Raw genomic sequence first — 20,305 nt, 5'->3', positions numbered from 1 at the left:
GAAACAAATTTAGAAAAATATGTATTGTTGTGGTACGCTCTGCCAATTTTTTAAAAAGTTTATTTAGAAATATTTCATTTGTTTTTGAATACTACCAAAGTTGTAATTATCATTTCAAAACATTAGGGGTTAAAATAAGAGAGTGCTGTTTTGGCACGGGTTGTGTGTTTTTTGTTTTTTTCATGGATTTGTTTTTTTCAAAATTTTATTTGTTTCTAAACACCACCAATGAATTTGATATATTATTATAGAGATGACTGCTCTTTTAATTCCACTTGGAAAGGTATCTATAGTCTATCTATACAAATGAATTAGAGGGGCTTAAACGCTTGTGGAATTAAGGGAGAAGCATTATGTATATGTACTTTTCTTTTAATGTATAATTACCTGTCTAAACATATAATATGTACTCTATAATTATGTAAGGGTAAATTATCGACAAATTAAAGAGGAAATCCTCACGAAACGAGAGGAAAAGAAGTCCCACTCGCTAGGGATGTTCTTGAGGTACAAACCAAATAAAAAGCGGAAGAAGAATTTAATTTATTTATGTTTGGTGTATATTTAAATTTTTTCTTCAAAATATTAAGTATGTGTATAAATAGATGTATGATTTGGGTTCGTAGAAATGTTCGCTATCACAGTGATTATAGTTAGGTAGGGTACAATGGATCTAATTGAAAAAACATTTAGACAAATCTGACATGATAAAAATATGATATGTTGTAGGATGTAAATTGTCCTTTAAACCCACTCATCTGAGCTGGGAGGAGGTGTAATGGTGTTCATGGGTTGTATGGCATGGGGTTGCACATACTCCGATGGGTATTCCATAGGAGGAGAAGGTAACAATCCATCAGAATAATAGGAAAACTGTCCATAGTGGGGGTACATCCTCATGGAAGTAAGCCTTTTCTCTTTGCTCCTCTTGTTTTGAAACCAGACTTGTATGACCCGCATGGCCAGACCCGTATTCTTGGCGAGATTTTCGCGTATTGCACGATTTGGTTTTGGATTTCTATTAAATATTTCTTGGAGTTTTTCGAGTTGTGGTGGCTTGATGGTGGTTCTTGGACCGCGTCTCTTTCCTCTTTTGTCATCGTCCAACTTATCTTCAGAGTCGGAAGATGATACACTCTCAGAGTCATCATGATCGTCCCGAATATGAAGTGGACAGAGTGGATCCCCCGTCGTATGAATACCCATTTTTTCCGTCAAAAGTGTTTCACAAATGAAGCATTTGAGGCAGGAGGGATGATAGAAGCTTGAAGATGATATTTTGATCCCCGGCTCAGTGGGTGACATGTACTTTGCACATCCAGAGCATTTGATGGAGCGAGAAATAAAGTCTTTATGGCAATGAAGTCCAAGATGGGATTTAAAGCATGTACCGGAGAGATGTTCGTGACAGTCGATGCAGCGTAGACAATCCTTGTGATAGAAAGCGTTTCCTTGAACACTGTGAAGAGTAGAATCCGTGATTGGGAGTCTGCAAGCGTGACAGTCCATTTTCTTTAGAGCTTCAAAGGGTAATGAATCTCAGGAGAAGATGAGTTGAGCAATGAGCATACACTACAACAACGTTGGTGTCGTCGACGTCATCCTCTTCCCTGGCGTATAGATAGGGGGAGAGGGTGCGCTCATTCCTTCCCCCTTGGATTTGGGTTAGAATAACAACAACAAGAACACGATTGTGTATAGTTAGGGAAGAGTCTACTACCCAGGGGGTGGTGAGTTCGCGTGTAATAAAATACGAAAACATAAAAACACAAGAGAAGGGGCAGAATCCGTAACACGTACGTCGTACACAGAATATATTATAAATAAAACCTATTATTGACTAGAGCAATAGGAGGAGGAGGAGGAAGAATAAAGGGAACTCTGAACACGGATGATGAATTGATCTTACAAGAATGATGCAATTGTATTGACGTATATATATATCTTCTATTTATTATGTAGCGTACTACATAGATATTATGCTGATCTTATTGCATGATGGAATCATCCAAAATGACAACTTAATTACAAGCCATCATTAAAAGAGTATTCATAGATATACATACATATAAATACTCCATATTAACAACATTGTAAAGGTAATTGAAGTAAGCGTCAGATATAATGACAGGGTCATAAAGACATACATATATTGTATATGTTTGTATCCTATGGAACATTTAACATAAGGTAATTTCTTCTTTTGATTATTGTTTTAAAGCATGAAAGGTGTGCAGTATATTTAGTATCTACGTCCCATGAATTTGTACCTCACAATAACCAATTTTTGTTTGCAATTATTGAGCGCTGCTTATCGTGCTCTAGAAGACAGGAGATTGCTCTTATAATAACTAAAATTTGTGGTGTTTTAGTCCTTATTTAGGACTGAAGAAATCAGTCCCGTCCAGTTCAGTTCTGCATATCCTGAGACTGGTCCGGACCAAATAAATGCGAACTGATACACCACTAGCTAAACTACATATTTTAACAGATTTATGCTTTAATTTTTTTTAATTAGCTTAATAACATAAAATAAATTTTACTTCGTAACGAAAACTTCCGGTCAAAATAGGAGTCTTAAACGGAGTGTTCTGGTACAAGTATATTTTGTAAGTCTTTTTTCTAACGCCCACTTTCAAGATGTTATAATCTTTTTTTGCAAAATTTTGTGTTCATGGCAAATATGGGACCAAATTGCAAATTAGTTGTATTTTATTTGGGAAACATGATATTTTGATGACTTTTTTTTTAGAATAGACATTTCTTCCTATTTTTTTCTCTTACAGATGACCTTTTTTTTATTATTAGAAAAGGTCATTATTCAAGCCTCAAGTCCAAGTCACAAGTAATACAAAACGAGTCACTGTGACTCCTCGAGTCATCATGTCTTGTTCATGATACTTCTTCATCTACAACATGTCTCAAGAGTTAGAAAGAAAAACAACCACATTGAATAAGTAATTGTAATTTGCAAATCCTTCAGAATTGAGTCACTCGCCAGGTTGGTCAAATTATAAATGTATAACAAGGAACGTATGTACATAAAAAAAATTGCGGATCTCCTGCTGATATATATATTTTTTTGTAACCGATTTGCTCTCTGGTGTACCTATTTATAGTTTATTATATTCAAAGGGACTCCAATCTCAATTCTTTTACGGCTTGAAGAGGAATATAATCCAACATTTCCGCAAACAATAAATTCCTTTGATTGTACATCTATCCATGTATTTTACAATCATCATCATTCAATTACAATAAGGAATCACGTGGACAACTTCTTAGTTCTTAACCACTCAACTTGACCGACAAAAAGGATTAAGAAATGAATGTACTCTCTCTGTTATTTGTCGGTAAACATTCCATTTTTGTCATTCTTTATCTCGATTCATTAATGATCATGGAAAGTCAAAGGGGATTCTTCTCCAGATTTCATGAGTGTGATCCATATTTTGTATAATGTTCTACAACAAAACAGTTGAACGGTGGTTCCCAACCTGTGGCCATCGATCCAAAATGGGGTCACCAAACCAATCTCATGGGGGCATTAATTGATTTTGAGTCGAATGGGAATGTTATATAAAAGCTGGTAAACAACTGGAAGTCAAACGGATGTTTGAGGAGAGACCATTCTTGATTTAAAAGCATTAGGAAGTCTTTTTAATGGCATCAAGCATCATGGCGACCGTATGATTTTCTTCTCCGATGAATAATTTAGGGAATGTAAAGTTTATTCACGAATAAATCCTCTCTAATTCATCATTGTAATATATGGCTGCTTCTTTTACAAAAAAAAAAAAGGAATGTATGAATTGGGATCGTTCCCTAATTGCTTGTTTTTATATGGGTCGCTATATTTGATAGGTTCGGAACCACTACACTTGAATGTCCTTCCTGGACCTTTATGTAGTTTTACCTAGACCTAGAATCCCATCAAATTATATCTCATAATTAATTCATGTCAAATTTTGCAAAAAAAAACAACAACACACAAATTAGCAGACAAACAGACATTTTAAGTCTAATTAACTCATATTTGCTTTATATATGAGCTAGGTACAGACTGTATATATGTATGGTCATGTGAATACGAACAAGTCTTTTAAAGTACACTCTCAGGGGATCTAATTATACCTCATTAGTGAGTGAATTTCTTCTGTCCCCTTTTAAATTATTTAATGAAATGTTATAAAGTTTGGAACAGGTGAATCGTCACTGTATATATATATTGTACAAATATATATATATATATATTATACAGCCCCCTCCCTTATAAGCACTATCTTTTTCCTACTAAGAAAGTCATTAATCTCTTTTTTTCTTCTTAGTGGGTTTTTATCGAGGAAAAAGTTTTATTTTTATATATTTTACAAAAACTATTTTTTTCTCTTTTTTTAAATAAAATAATGTTTTATTTTTACAAATTTTCAATAGTTTTATGTGATGTCTACATACATAAAACACTGAATTAAAAGTTGTACAAAAGTCTTATATTTATAATTTACATACATACATACAAAACCAAAAGATAAAATGGCCTTTATTTGTTTCACCAAACGACGTTGCATGCAAAATGAGGCTGTGGTATGTCAAATAACTATTATCTATAATAATAAAACATAGTTTATCTGTATATGTGAAACTTTAAAGTAAATAAAAGGGGTTTTGATCTAAGACATAACAATGTAGTCAATGTAGATGTTGCAGTGGTTGGGCATGTAGCATTGAGCTTGTATACAGGGCGCACTGGATATAGCGCTCCTGATGTATATCATATAAATATATTTTGATCTATGAAATAATCATGTAGTCGTATTAATGAAATATTGCAGCCGTGACCATGTAGTATCGAATATTAGCACCATATTAGTTTGTCTTTAATATTTCTTTCTAAAGTATATGTTATGATTTGAATAAAATATTAACACTTGTATGTAAATATGAATTAACTTTGGGCAAGTATTTTGTATTTAGCATACAGGGAGCACTATTTTCGTTAGTGAGCGCTCTAGAGACTAAAGTACTCATCAGTTATCACATTATATTAAAAAAAAATCTCCAGGTCTTATTATTCCTTCATTCTTGAGAAGAGAACATACATATGAATTGATATAAGTATTGATTAGTTAGGTCTGAGCGTGTTCCTGAAAAAAAGAAAGTAAGACAATGTGTCTTTTAGCCGACGCCTAATTACTTCGGTCAATGCCGGGCACTACCGTTTTTATATTTTTATGACGTATAAATAGGGCCCAACCTGGTATAAAGGCTACATTCATCAAGAATGAAACTGCATTAACCGCTCATATCCAGTTTTCAAATTTAGAATCGTTACGAAATAAGAAACTTTGTTTCGGTCACTTACACTAAGTGGTCGTTTTTTTTTTGGTTTTTTTCAGTTTCCTTTGTCTAACAGCTTGATACATGTTTGACTTTATATCAGAAAATAATCTTCAATATATATCTCAACTATTTATCCTAAATTTAAAAAAGACACAAAATTATATGGTATTATGCAAGAATATGGTACTTTCCTCCTGACCATTGTCGGAGTCGCAAGGCTTTCACAGGAGAGCATCCCCACAATAAAAATGTACAAAAGTATATGTTTTTTTTTTTTAAATTAGCTCTTTGTTTAGAAAATAAATTTGGAATCTGTAAATAATTTATGTTATTTTTTTTTAGAAAATAAATTTGGATGATTGTCCTTTTTTTTGAAAAAATCAGTTTCAAATCTAAATTTATACACCCCCTGGCCACTATCCCTCATTGTGGGACTTTCCTTAATTTAAAAACAAGGAATCTTTTAACAACAGCTCATTCCTGATCAACCAATCCACGTTCAGAATTACAAATAAGAGACAAGAGAACTAGAAAATAAAAAATACACAAGAGTTGTTGATGTTTCCAAGATACCAGAAATATGTATGACGGTTAAAGATGCTACTTTGGTTGTTACTATTATAAAGTGATATCTTACACCTGTTTTGATCTACATAAACATTCGTGAGATGAAAAATAAATAAAATAGGAGGAAATACTAGCATTCATTTCTGTAGTGGGAGATAGTTTATTACAACCCCTTTTACTAATAGTTACATAAGGTAAAATGTTTCGGGTTAATATTTTTTTCTCCTTTGAGCATAAACTTTTTTACTGGGAACATTTAAAAAGACTTTCCCAAAGTTTCAGCCATCTCCAGGTCTATGACTATAGAAGGGAAGGGGATCTACAACCCTTTTACTTAATGCTTTTTGTCAAATTTGTCGTAAGTAAAACTGTTTTGTCAATTATTTTTCATTCTTCACACAATTTTGAAATTATCAATATTCTGTATTCAAAATTACGTCTATATTTTGAACATTAACTGTAATTATTTTCCCTTAAATTTGTGTCTTGTGACTTGTTTAAAGTTTGATGAGTCAAATTCGGAATATGTAAAAAAACCATTTTTTTTTTTTCAAAACTATCAAATCTCCTACTAAATCTGTCTCTGGATATCTCATGTCGAGTTTATAAGGGTTTAAAGACTTTATTGAAAGATAATTCTGTTTTTATGATACTTGGTACAGAGCCCTCACTTTGAATGTGAACGAACAAACGAAAAAATAAGCTCAATCCTTATATACATGTGAGAATACAAATCTTTATACAATTGGCTGTATCTCTCTTTCATCTCCAGTCATTTGATCAATGATTTCTTAGTTAAGGTCAGACACATCCCCGATACGAATGGCGGGTTAAAAAGTTATCGTCTAGTCTAAAAAAATAATTTAACTGTCCTGATTTTCTAAAAATGTTTATGTCTTTTTTAAACAAAAGGTTCTTAAAATATTAAGACCGCCCTCTAAAAATTCTGGTCATCTTATGTCATTTATAAGGCAAACTACAAATAATTGAGCAGCCCATTTTATACCCTTTAATAATAACAAGGGGTACAATATTTTTGTCTGTAACAGTTCTTGACTCATAAAATTACATATAGGACAGCAAAACGGATTTAAAAGGTTAAAAACGGCCACTTTTGACCCGAAAATACCTCTTCTTTTAATTAACCAATAACCTGTGTACCACGTCAAAAAGGACGTGAGAGCCCTTAAACTTGGACAAAGTGAGTTTTTTTAAATTTCCCATGGGAGAAAAGGTATCTGAGCAGGGGGGAATATTAATTCAAAAAAGGGTCAGTCTAATCTACACAGACCCGGTTAAAAAGAATAAATAAAAAAAAACACTAATATTTCTCCATTGTTCACGTGTGACGTTTAAACTTCACGACATTTTCTCATAACAAAGTCACATTCATTGGATGTGTTAATCAACCATTATGAGGCTATGAGGTTAGTTATGCATATATACACATTATATTACATAATTTTACGTGTGTCATGAATTTTATGAATATTTTTATTCATTTCTAACGATGTATACATATTATATGTGTGCAAAGGGTGAAAAGGCTCCTTATCACACACACAAAAAAAGAAAGAAAGAAGAACAAAAAAAGGCCATTTCTCACGACATTTGCTCTTGTTGTTCAAATGACTCAAGTTGCTACAAGTTTTTTTTTTTTTTTTTTTCAAAGTTATGTTTTATGCATAGGAGTCATGAATGTAAAAAAAAAATAAAAACCATGTATGTATTTTTTTATTTTTTGTCTTCTTCTTCTGTTAAATATTGATGTTAATAGCTTGACCATAATGTGCCGTGTTTCATTCTCATAAAAATAAAAAAACTAACTCATCGTATCTATTTTATGATTATTACATATGGCCGGCTGGCTAACTACGGTATCTATTGCTGTTGACGGAATAATAATCATCATTGATCTAAATATATTCAAAATTCGGTAAAATGATGAATATTCTTTGTATAAAATGATTTAACTAACAACGCCACAAATTCCTTCATAAAACCTAAAAGCAACGCCATGTTGGAGGTATATACATAGCTGATATATTCATAAAGTAACATGCACAAATTTAGAACCAAGAGTATTGAATAAAATATTCATCAAATAGCTTTACAAGTGGAAAAGGATTGTACATTTTACAATATTTTACAAAAAATATATCCATTGTTTTTTCAATTGATGGCTTTGTTAATATATATTTCGCGTTCCATAAGTGCGGTCTATTTACGCTTGGTGGCGTTAGAAAGATAAGATTTCCTACTAAAGAAAACTTCTTTAACAATTTTATGATTATTTGAGCTCACGTCAAAAATGGAAACCAGCAAAGAAAAATATGCCCTATTTAACAGTTTTTTTCAGACAATCCGAAAACGCAAGCTAGGCGGCTGAAAATGTGAATAGAGTTTATGGTACAGATATTCTTACAGCTAATCATGCAGAATTGTGATTTCGTCAATTCCATTCCGGTGATTTTGATGTCAAAGGTACCCAAAGGTCCAGAAACCCAATTGTCGAAAAAGGGGATAAAACAATGGGAATTCGACGAGTCTTACCGACTGTAAGCACTTTTTTGATTGTCAAGGGGATAAAAAATATTTTAGGAAGAAAAAATCCAACAAAAATAATGTATTTCTTTTTATTAAACCTTTTTTCTTGGAAAATATAAAATATTTTCCATCAAATGTTTATATAGTAACAAGGACAAGTACTAGGACTCCGATGAGTCCTAGTTGAGAACCTCGGATCTAGATCTAGTACTTGTGAATTAAATATAGTATATATATATATATAATTACTTATAACATATCATAATTTTTGATAGATACTAAAGGTTTAACAACATGGCCTTTAAAAAATCACGTTATAAATAGTATGGTACTTTGAGAAATGACGTATTTGATGAGGAGGGATGTCGAAAATACAAGAAATTAGAAATCTTATTAAATATTTCCCTATTTCGGAAATATAAATGTGTTAGCGTAGTTTTTAAAGTAATCTTTGTTGGAAGATATGTTGTTTCCCAAAATTGTACAATATACTATTCTGTTTGATATACACTCATTAGGATTTGGACCATTTTCACAGCCCTTTGCCGAGACATTCATAGGATTCTATTTTTTAGGCTCCTTCTTAGTTTTTGGGTTTAAAAAAAAAAAATTGAAAATTAAAATTTTTTGGAAAATAATTTCAAGAATCCACAGCTATTCACAAAAAAATTCAAAAATATTACATTTTTTAGGAAATATGGATTTAAAACTCCATAGCTATTCTGTAAAAATTTCCAAAATTCACAGGTGTTTACAAAAATTAAGTTGTTTAGAAAAAAAAAAAAAAAACACCTATCCACAAAAAGTTACATTTTATGAAGAAAAAAAATTCAAAAATTAAATTCTAAATATAAAATTATTTCGAAAGGATAAATAAAAATCCAGAGCTATTCTGGAAAAAATTTCCAAAACTCACAGGTGTTTACAAAAATTTAATTTTTTTGGAAAAAAAAATAATTAAAAAAACAGCTGTTCAAAAAAATTACATTATATGAAGAAAAAAAAATCAATATTTAAATTTCAAATATAAAATTTTTGAACAAAATTCAAAAATCCAGAGTTATTCACAGAAAATCAAATTTTTTGGAATGAAAATATGAAAAATTAAATTAAATATATTTTCAAATAAAAAATGACATAACATTTTCTAGTACAAAGGAACAATTATCTTAATTTTGAGGTGGGCTACAGTCCCTCCAGCCCCCTCCTTGCGGACACCCCTTCTACGGATGAGGGACATAGATCAACCTAAACTAAGTATAGGGTTCTATGCTCACTAATACGGTAGAATGTCCATAATAGGGAGGAATAATGAGTAAATCATTCATTTGTTGCTCTTACTATATTAATTTAATTTACGCTCACTCCAATTTAGCCAATATTCACATCCCTCCTACTGATGTAATATGAAAAAGTTAAGCTTGTTAAGTTGTGTTAACTAAATTGCTTATCCAAGCAATAGTTCTCCCTTTTTGTTAATATTATTGCACATTAATTCATAAAACATTTTGGAATATTTTTTAATTACAACATCAGGATTATGCGTGGTTAAATGCGTGCAAAAAGACATTCTAAGAGGGAAAGTCCTTTTATTCGTTACTTGCACATTGACATCCTAATACAGGATAGTAGTTTACTAATATACTTTATCTAAATATGTTATAAAATGACTAATGTATCCATAAAATTTGATTTTTTTTTGCTTCTTCCAAAAATGACCCATATTAATCATGCTAACGTCCCATGACAACGCTTTATAAAGTACCATCTACATATGTATGTAGTATATTGTACCCTGTTGCTTGTTTATTGTAACAACTAACCTTTCCTCCAAAAATAAACAGAAAAAGGCCCGATATCATCTGGTATTGACTAATAAGTCAATCACACCAACTGCTATTTATCTCGTAAGGACTTCCAGACTACCATATTATTTCTTCACAATTTTTAAAATGAGTTACATGCATATATATTTCAATATTTTTATAAAAATAATAAGATAGCCAATATAAACTATCGAGGAGGGATCAACATGAAATTCTATTCCTGTTCTTTTGGAAATGGAGCATATGTATAGAATACCTTATTACTTTTGTTTATTTATCAAAAAGAATAAATTTCGAAATAGCGATGACGTATCATTTGAAACGAGGGAATCACCATCTGACAACAAAATACATAGGGTGTTATGGTGTTGTGTCAGTCACTATTGATGAAGTTCAGTCAAATCCAATCTTTGGATCGGTCCTAATGGGAACAGTCAAATCTCAGTCTTTGGATCAGTCCCATCAGTCATTAAGCCCAGTGTTTGGGACGGATTCTTAAGACCGTTTGTCCATCGGGTTGTTTGTACTAGAACTAATGAATGACGTCGTCAAATCCCGAACTTTATAAGTTTTAAGAGGGAAATGGAGGACTGAACCGGACAGAACTGCAGTCCTATATATGGTCCGATCCAAAATTAATATAACCAATTTGCACGTAGACTGTGTCTATAGGTATGTATAACAAAGTGTATATTCTTCCACCACGAAGATTATTCTTCCTTTATTCTCCCTCTGGACTGTTTGTTGAGGAAATTGAATACTTTGTAAGAAGAGTGAAATTGATTCTTTCTCCTTTTCTATTTTTTGTACCTTCTTCAGAAAAACTAAATATGTATATAAGTACAAACATAACGTTCGTTTCGTTTAATGTATGTATGTACATTAGAAGGAAATTTTTGACTTCCCTGACATGACAGGGCCACCCGGTTCAGTGTCGACTGAAAATATAAGTAAAAGAAATGAATAGTAATTAAAAAAACAACAACGAAAAATAATAACAATAAATATATGTATGTAGGAACGAACAGGGGGAAAAAGCAGCAGCACTTGGCGTAATAATATAATCATTACTTAGAAAATATTATCGTTTGACAAAAGAAGACGAGAGGTTTCGTTGTGCAATAATACTTTTCATTTGTCATTTTTATAAGTGATTTTTCCCCATCAGCCTTTGATTAATTCAAGAAGCCCCGTAATTTCCCCTTATATGGACTTATGTGCTCCATGATAAGATAAATATATATAAATGTAGACTCTATAAAAAACGATAGCTTTGCCTGTAATAAAGTCATTATGACTTCTCATTGTCGATGGGAGAAGAAGAATGATGACGAAATAAGATAAGAAGTCGATATATATTTAGTTACTTTTCATGTAATATGTTGACGAATTTTTCTTTTGTTTTTTAAGAGCTAATATTTTTTAGCAACCGTGAGATTGTGCAGTTTGTTACAAAACTGAGCTATACAGACTAATGACCCAAATATTGACGTAGCATTTAACAATTGTTTCATTCCTAAGTACGAGGTGTCATTACAGAATTAAAGAACAGCTGAAACAAGCTTTGTTTTTATCCAGCCTCTACTAGTTTAAAAATGTCGGAGCATTACAAAAAAGTTAACGCGTGTGTGATCTCCTCTGCACCATTGATAATGGTGTGAAGGCATCTCCATACAGACTGCCTACAACACCAAGAAGTCAATTGCAATCCCATACAGCCAAGAAGAAGCCAAACTTCCGCATTAACAATATGGCTGACATCTGGCCCGCCTTTTTGCCCTGATTTCGAACCCCTGGACTTTCCAGCTTGGTGCACCGTGGAGAAGGATATCTTGAGTACCTCAAATCCAAATTTGGATTAGCTCCTAGCTGTCATCATGACGGCGTGGTATGCTGTGATATACCAACCTGTTTTTTGACGTGTCAAGGCTATTCTAACCTGTAAAGGAGAACATATTAGATATGTCCCCGAATATAGTATTTAAACATTCACTAATTGTTTTTTAGTTCTCTTTTCTCAATTCTTTAAAAACCACGATCTTTGTAATAAAGTCATGCTACTGCAAGTTTTGTCTCCTTAGAGATTAAAAGAACATCATTAAAAATATTGATTGATTAGAAAATCACTTGTGGAAAACGGTCTCACAGAACTCAAGACATTGTTTGAAGAGGTTATGTGATAAAAATCACAAGGCCGACTCAATATTTTTTTTTGAAGTGGACTCACATTTTTCGAACAGAAAAAGGAAACCACTGCCATTTAAGTGATGTCGAACAAATCATCGACTCAAGTCGAGTATATAATTGTTTGAGTCGACACAAAAACTACTAATCTTGAGCTCCCCTGAAAAAGGATAAAAAAGGAAGATTGACTCAAATTAATTTCCAACTACGTTCTATACATATAAGTATATATTGATCCCTTATAAAAATGACTCTTTGGGGTTAGAACGGTGTCATTCTCCCCCCTTCCTCTCCCCCTCCACGTCCTTCTGATATCATAAATCTATTTTTTATACGTACATATATGTATATACAGCTATTCTTTGTCTATCTAATTTTTCATTCTGAATATCATATTATGGAAGATGGATTAACAGCAATGGAGTACTAGTAAGAGGGGGGAAGGACACGCGCGGTCCCCTTCGTCTTCATCTGATGAATAAGAAGACGAATAACAAAAAATAAGAATCAAAAGATGTTGATACGGATCAACAACTGAAATTTAACGCCTTTTGAAATTTGGTAGGCGTGTGAGAGAATCTGGATTTCGGTCACAGTTGATTTTACATACATACATATAAATGACTATGAGTCCCTCACAAGGAAATTGATCTCTTTCTTCTTATATCCACGGTTTTTTCCCATGAAATGTGTGTAAGTGTAAGAAGGGGGTCCAAGGTTGAGACTCCTCTTTGATCTTTTCTCCCCCCTCCCCTCCTACTATCATCCATTTAACTGTTCAAGCTGCGAAGAAGAAGTCGGAAGTTTTACAAAGCTCTACATATTAGCTGCCTTCCTTACAGCTACACCACAAATTGACTCCACAAATCGATTATCTTTAAAAGGTAAGAAAATTTGAATTTTATTATTATTATTGCCTTTTTGTTTTTATTATTAAAAAATAAAGAAAAAAAAAACTCATTTCATGAAGAAAGAGGAGTGAAGATTTCAAGCCGTGAATCTGATGAGATTTTTCTTCTTCCATCTCCCTCTCTCCATATTTTTTTTGTTTTGTTTCAAATAACAACAACTACTGTTCATTATTACCTAGATAGACGGCCCATCCTGTGGTCTCGGATCATCAAATCTCTCCAAGAAAACATTATGAAGGACATCAACAAGTGTGGACTCTTTGAAAGTCATCCACCTTTTTATTCAGCTACACCTATATTGTATTTAATTTTCTTATGTATGTATACGGGTACATCAGGGGTACCAAGTGTATACAACATACTAAATAGAGTTGTGTATTAGTTCTTGCAGCCCTATTATATGAAGATAAATATATGAGCAGACCCTTGACGTAAACTCCCAGAACCCTCATTTTTGAGCTAGAAAATGGTCCTTTCTATAATAAAGGAAGAATTAAAATGTATTTTACAATATGTATTTATAATTTCTGTACTAGTCAAAAATCCTGCAGACGTCTCTTGTAAGTGCATTTGAAGTACTCATATCTACATTTCATTTTGTATTGTTAGTCAAAAAGTATTGAATGGGATCAAAATACATATATACTTTACAACACTAATATAATACGTTTAGTAACCATAAAATCCATTATTTTTAATGGATTCTTTGGCAATCTAAACACCGTGTACATCACGGTCAGACTCGACAATTTCCATTATTTTATTCAAATTTTCGACGATTGATCTACAAATCTTTGCCATAAACGGAATATACGAAACGAAAATACGTTGACTAGCCGTTACAGTATTAGGACCAGAAACATTATTTATATTTCAGCCACTTGGTTTGTATTTTTTGCTTTTATCTATTAAAAAAATATAGAATATGGCGAATTTTCTCTTTGCTGGTGTCCATCTTTGACGTGCGCTCAAACAGTACTGGGTCAAACAATCCCAAAACTGTCTCAGAAGTTTTTGTATAGCAAAAATGTATCTTTCTAATCCCATCTAGTGAAACCCGATCATAGTTATACAACGCGATATACACATTACAAAAGCCATCTATTGTAAGAACAATCGATTTTTCTTTGCTGGATCTATTATATCGATTGGACTCTCCCTTTTTCGTTTAGATAATATATTTTCCTAATGCATAAAACATCTTTCTTGCTCTGGAGAATAAAAAACTCACTTTGACAAAGTTTGAGGTTTCTTAAGCCATTTTTAACCTCGTACTTTTAAAAAAATGATATTTTGGGCTAAAAATGAGCTATTTTTAGCCTTTTGTACCTTTCCAAATATGATCCTATGAGAAACTCATTAGAATTTGCTGTATCAGTTAGAAATATTGTTGTATATTTTCTTTTTAATTATTTAAGGAGTTTAGTAGGTGCTCAATGATTTGGAGTTTCCTTGTTTTATCAAACCGGGTATGTCTGCTTGGAGTAGCATGGAGGGACTATAGCCCCCTCCCCAATTAAGTATTTATATTTATTTTTTTACTGGAAAATTTGTTTTTTGGAAAAAAATTAATTTTTTGTAATTTTTGAATTTTTTTTCCTCTGGATTCTTGTTTTTTTTCTAAGAATTTTTTTTTTAAAATAGTTTTTAGTTTTTTTCGAAAATAATTAATTTTTCGGTTTTTCTTCCTAAAATTTTAATTTTTCTAATTTTTTTTACAAAATTCTAAAAACAAAGCTCCTCCCTTCCCCCCCACACACACACAAAAAAATTATATGATCCGGCGAACGACCCTTCAAACTTAAAATGTAACCCTAGTTAACTTACTATTCATTTTACTTACGCAACCCATTTTGTGGTCTCTGATCATCCAGAATCTGGATTATCCAACGAGCTATTACGAAAGTATTCATCAAGTGTGTACTTCTTTGACTTCCTAAGCCTTTTTATCCAGGCACACTAATAGCAAGTCGACACACATTACAACAACTCAAGGAAAACTCATCAAATTATATCTTATTTCTTTCCGTCAAGTTACATTTTTAAATTAGTTACATATCTACGCATACTCGGTATAATATGTAATGTATAGTCGTGACTCGACGGATAAACTATTATTGTTATTGTTATTATTTAAAATTATTATTCGTCAACTTCAAAAAAATCTAGCCGAAAAAACATCAAGACAAAGAAATAAGAATTATTACAAACGTAGATTTTATTAGAGAATATACGAGTATGATTGCACGTCTGTTCATGTCATTATTTGATGTTTTTGTATCTCTTATACGTATTTTTTAATATGGAGTAGTGTATGTTTGTGATTTGTATGAATTCAGTCCTACTTTTATCTTTATTTTATTCATATTCATCATAAAAAGAAAGGCGCATTTTCCTATTTTCTAATTCAATTCATATTAAAGTTTTTTACTTACTATATACATATAATCATTCTAATGTTCAGACTCACACTGATATTTTTTTCTAGACCAAAATTTCCTTTTCTAAGTAAATTGTCATTTTTTCATCCATATTTATTTTAGATAAATGTTCCTTTCATTCGTCAGATGGAGCCGCACTGAATAAAAGTGTTATATTTACACCATCTGGTCCAGGAATTCTTTTTGAGTTCCATTTACATCATGTACAGAGATGTGGGATCGTGGGATATTGAAGTTTGATTGTATCAAGTATATCTCAGGGGTCTTCGCAGGATTATATTTTTAGGGGGAGTCTTGGTTTTTGGATTATTTTTAAATCCAAAAAAAATTTTTTTTTTTTTTTTAAAGTTCAAAAAACCAACAAACCAAGAATTTGAAAAATTATATTAAAAGCAAAAATTCCTTAATTTGGGGGGGGGGAGGGGGTGCAGCCCTCCAGTCCACCCCTGCGGACTCCCCTTTGTTTATCTAAAGTTTTCAGAGTTTACAACTCGTCTAGTCGTTTTCAACTTGCTACGAACTCTTTTCAGTTGTTTTTTTGACTATAACAACGGCCAAATAATATATTAGAAAGAAGGATGAAACATATTTTAGCTAGCTGCCTCATAAATCCTTAATAACAGAAAGGGGGCAGGGGAACGTTAATCAACGATACATAGATAGGCCTAATACTTATAAAGAAAATGATTCAACACACTGATCTCCTAATATTATTGAAGGTAAAGAAGAATATGAAATAAGTATAACTAACCTATTCAAGAGAGTATCAAATTGTATTATTAATCTGAAAACTAATATATTATTTCTTATGATTTGTAGGTTTTTGAGTGGGAATCCGGATCATTTATACTTCCTTCTCTAAGAGCATCAAATCTACGCACATTCACTTCAAGAGAATAATTTGTACCAAGCACGTTGTCCACTGAGCTACGTCACTCCATTCAGCATATTTATTTACTAAAAAAAACGTCAAAAATGATATGGGACCAGGTTAAAACCCATTGTTTTTGCAGCGCAAATTTTACTACAGGACGGATCTATATCGAAGTAATGTTCAATCTAGACCAAGTCTCAGACAAAACACAACCCTGAGCCGTACATAAAAAATATCAACAGCCGGGTAAGTTCCTAGAAAGAATGATTAATAAAAAGACACTATTATAATAATAATATCTTTTAAAAAATTGGTAAAACAAAGAATGATTTAATTTTTTTCTTTTATTTTCTTTTCACAAATATCTACATATTTTTTTTATTATTATAATGCTTTTATTTTGGAGGTTATAAAAGAAGAAAAACCTATTTCATGGTCCCATATTTATATATACATATATTTTTTGCTATCTAATGGTTCTGTTATTTCGTGTTTTTTTTTGTTTTTTTCAAATTAATTTTTGATTACATTTTCGTCACTCGGGCTCTTTTTATCATGAGAATACCTTTGTAATAGTTTTGTAGTTTCAGAATTAAAATCTAGTTATGTATATTTTGAACACATTTTGGACGTTCAAGTGGTTTTAAAAAAGTAAAGTACAAATTTCCTCCTACAAATTGATACTAAGAAAACATTCAAGTACTATTGAAAGACTTGACTCTCAAGCAGGTTTTTTTTTTTTTCAACACAAAACAAGCAGGAAGTATTTTTCTTAAAATGAAGTTTTGATTACATTTGTATTCGTATACAAATTATCCTCAATTTAAATCCACAAATAATTCTTATCAACTTTTTGGACGCACGGGAAATTGCATAATAAAAAGTAGTGACAAGGTTGATTTTCATAATATAAAAATGAAAAATTGACATTTTTTAAGGGGCCATATCGCGGCCAATATAAGTACTTTACGTCTAATAAAGGCTTTAAACTAGAGCTACAACTCTTGAGTATCTTATTTCATCCCGGAATTTTGTATATAAAGCCTATAACGGGCTCAAATATGTCTATGAAATATTAGGATGTATGTACATATATATGAAATAAATGGTGATTTCCTCCTTAACTTGATTTTTGTTCGAGATTGTTTCTATGTTGACGCAACACATATTTTGTAATAAGGACTAAGGAGATACAATTACTGATTTTTTACAAAACCATCAATAAAACAAAGTTTATGTTTGTATAAAGATTTTATTAATATTCAAATATATATTATTTATGTTATTAGTTATGGATTATCACAATGATTAAAGACAGAGTATGACAAGATCTGGGGTTTGTTTCAAATTGTTCCTTCTTCTGAATGAAAAAAGAAGCAAATTAATATATGAGTTAATTGTTCTATAAAAAAAAAAAAATGTTAGGGTGGATAACAATACTTATTTAGCACACTTAATCAACACCTATAATAATATTTTATGTAAAAAATTGACGTAATTTTTTTGGCACAACAGTAGCAAATAATGATTCTATAGTTTTGGGTCCTCTTTAGGCGTACTCTTTAGCGGCGCTAAGTGAATCAGCTATTGGAATTTGTGTTTTGTCCACTTGTGGAGGGGGATAGACTGTGATGGGATAAAAAGTTGGTGGAGGACTCCTCTTCGTCCTCTAGAGTGGATGATTGTTCCTCTGACATGGCATCCAGAAGACTCTCCACTTTATCAACACCACACATGTAATTCCCTCCAGGATTGACGGCTGAGGGATTCATGCTCATAGGGAGAGGTTGTTCCATATCTGTAATACACAAAATATTATATTTAAGAATGAATTCAACGGACTTTGGTTGGGACCTACCGTTGAGAGGGAAAAACTCTCCATTTGGATGGAATGGCGACGGGTACGGGAGATTATCATAAAAGTAATTCATCTTGTGTCGTCCAAAGTATTTTGCCCGATTCGACATTTGTTTAAGTCGTCTCTCTTTGCTCCGACGATTTTGGAACCAGACTTGAATGACACGCATGGGGAGGCCTGTCTCTTTGGCCAGTTGTTCACGAATATGCCTTGTGGGCTTTGGAGTGGAATTAAAGGTAGATTTGAGGACTTCTAATTGTTTTGCTTTGATCGTTGTTCGTGGTCCACGCCGCTTTTCCTTTTTTTCGTCCTCGGAGTCTAGACGTCCAAAGTCCAGATCATCTTCTTCCTCCTCCTCCTCTTCTTCGTAGTCTTGCTGCTGCACTCCCGAGAGATAGTCTTTTTTACAAATGAAGCTCTCGTCTCGGAGAACGTAGAGTTTTTCTCCTGTGTGGAGCTGTTTGTGACATACCACACACGTGAAGCAATTAAGATGGAAAACGCGATTCCGTGCCTTTCTTACCATGTCCGTTGGAGATATGATTTCACTACAGCCGCTACATCGGGGTCCATATCGCCTATTGAAGAAGGAGTCAGAGAAACGAAGAGTCATTTTATGTTTTATTTTCTGATCACAACATGACGCTCATGAAGAAATTTTTAATCAAAATATTGTAATTTCATGTCTATTATGAAACGAGGTATTGTTTAAGGGGAAACCAAGACATAAAAATACAAAAAAACCGAAGGAAGGAAGAAAATTTGTAAAAGATTCTTTCCCTTAATTCTTCTTTAAAAAAAATAAAATAATAATAAGAAAAAGCCAAAATTTCCTGGGTTAATAATTGTCAAGTTCACACGACCTCTACCTCAGTGGGGTGAACATGAACTACCGTTTGGAAGTAGAAGAACAGCTACTACTAACCTTCACCATCACCACTAAAACCAAATATTTTCACGTAAATACAATCTTGAGAACAATAACAAAAACAAAGAATGACATTGACGCAAAATGTCGAGCTCAAAAAAGCGTCAATCAGGGATGGATGAATGATGATTCAAAAGATCCTTACCTATAGAAATCCGCACGACAAAAAATCCGATCATATTTGGCGAAACATTTTTCATTCAACTGTGTGCCGCAGTCCTCACACTTGACACAAGATTCATGCCATGGCCGATCCAGGACTCTTATAACGAATTTATCCCTAATGGGCTCCCCACATGAAGTGCAAATCACATCAAACATGGTCATGATTAATTACTGTGAATAACTGGCTCACAAAGTAATAGTAGATCTCTTTTGTTGTAGTAAACACAACATTAAAAAAAAAAGAGAGAGAGAAATAAAGCGCGGCTGTTCTCTCTCTCTCTCTCTTTTCCTTATTTTTTGCCTTTCATCCTCTCTTTCTCTTTTTTTTGTGTTCTCGTACTCCAAGAGGCGAAGTCGCCGTCAAATCTTAAGAAAGACAAGAAGAATTGAATTTATTCACCAGCACGCCCGTTCTTTTTTCTTTATTCAAGAAAATCTTCTTAGAAGGCGGAGTTATAATCCTTCAAAGGAGGGAGGGAGTGAAGAGGAAAGGTTGCGTGAATGAGATAATAGGAGAATCTAAAGAAGAAGAAAAAGAAAAGGGGGAAGAAAAGAAAAGTAGAAGAAATATTGGGAGGGAGTAGCAGAATGCAAGAATGTGTGAATTAAAAAGTTTCCAAGATTTTAATCTCTGTTCCCCCTCTACTTCTTCTTCAACTACGAC

General features: G+C 32.5%; 2 protein-coding genes across 2 annotated transcripts; both read right to left on the bottom strand.

Moving 5' to 3' along the window:
* Positions 1-744: 744 nt before the first annotated feature.
* Positions 745-1,509, bottom strand: LOC121128609 (LIM/homeobox protein Lhx1-like). Its single transcript, XM_040724203.2, has one exon. It carries the CDS (start codon positions 1,507-1,509, stop codon positions 745-747), a length of 765 nt encoding a protein of 254 aa, XP_040580137.1.
* Positions 1,510-17,922: 16,413 nt separating this feature from the next.
* On the bottom strand, positions 17,923-20,019 carry LOC121128464 (LIM/homeobox protein Lhx1). The gene is made up of 3 exons (XM_040724050.2): positions 19,622-20,019; positions 18,549-19,126; positions 17,923-18,488 (listed from the first exon to the last, which is right to left on the bottom strand). Exons 1-3 carry the CDS (start codon positions 19,801-19,803, stop codon positions 18,271-18,273), a joined length of 978 nt encoding a protein of 325 aa, XP_040579984.1. The 5' UTR covers positions 19,804-20,019; the 3' UTR covers positions 17,923-18,270.
* Between the last annotated feature and the right edge of the window lie 286 nt (positions 20,020-20,305).

The sequence above is a fragment of the Lepeophtheirus salmonis genome, chromosome 13 (genome assembly GCF_016086655.4).
Source record: "Lepeophtheirus salmonis chromosome 13, UVic_Lsal_1.4, whole genome shotgun sequence".
NCBI lineage: Eukaryota > Metazoa > Arthropoda > Copepoda > Siphonostomatoida > Caligidae > Lepeophtheirus > Lepeophtheirus salmonis.
This window is presented reverse-complemented; position numbering and strand designations above follow the sequence as displayed.

Coding starts and splice junctions, on each gene's coding strand:
- LOC121128464 (XM_040724050.2), bottom strand. CDS start 19,803: ATGACCATGTTTGATGTGATTTGCACTTCATGTGGGGAGCCCATTAGG. Junction 19,127..19,621: donor TGTCGTGCGGATTTCTATAG/GTAAGGATCTTT, acceptor CTTCTTCAATAG/GCGATATGGACCCCGATGTA. Junction 18,489..18,548: donor AGAGTTTTTCCCTCTCAACG/GTAGGTCCCAAC, acceptor TGTGTATTACAG/ATATGGAACAACCTCTCCCT.
- LOC121128609 (XM_040724203.2), bottom strand. CDS start 1,509: ATGGACTGTCACGCTTGCAGACTCCCAATCACGGATTCTACTCTTCAC.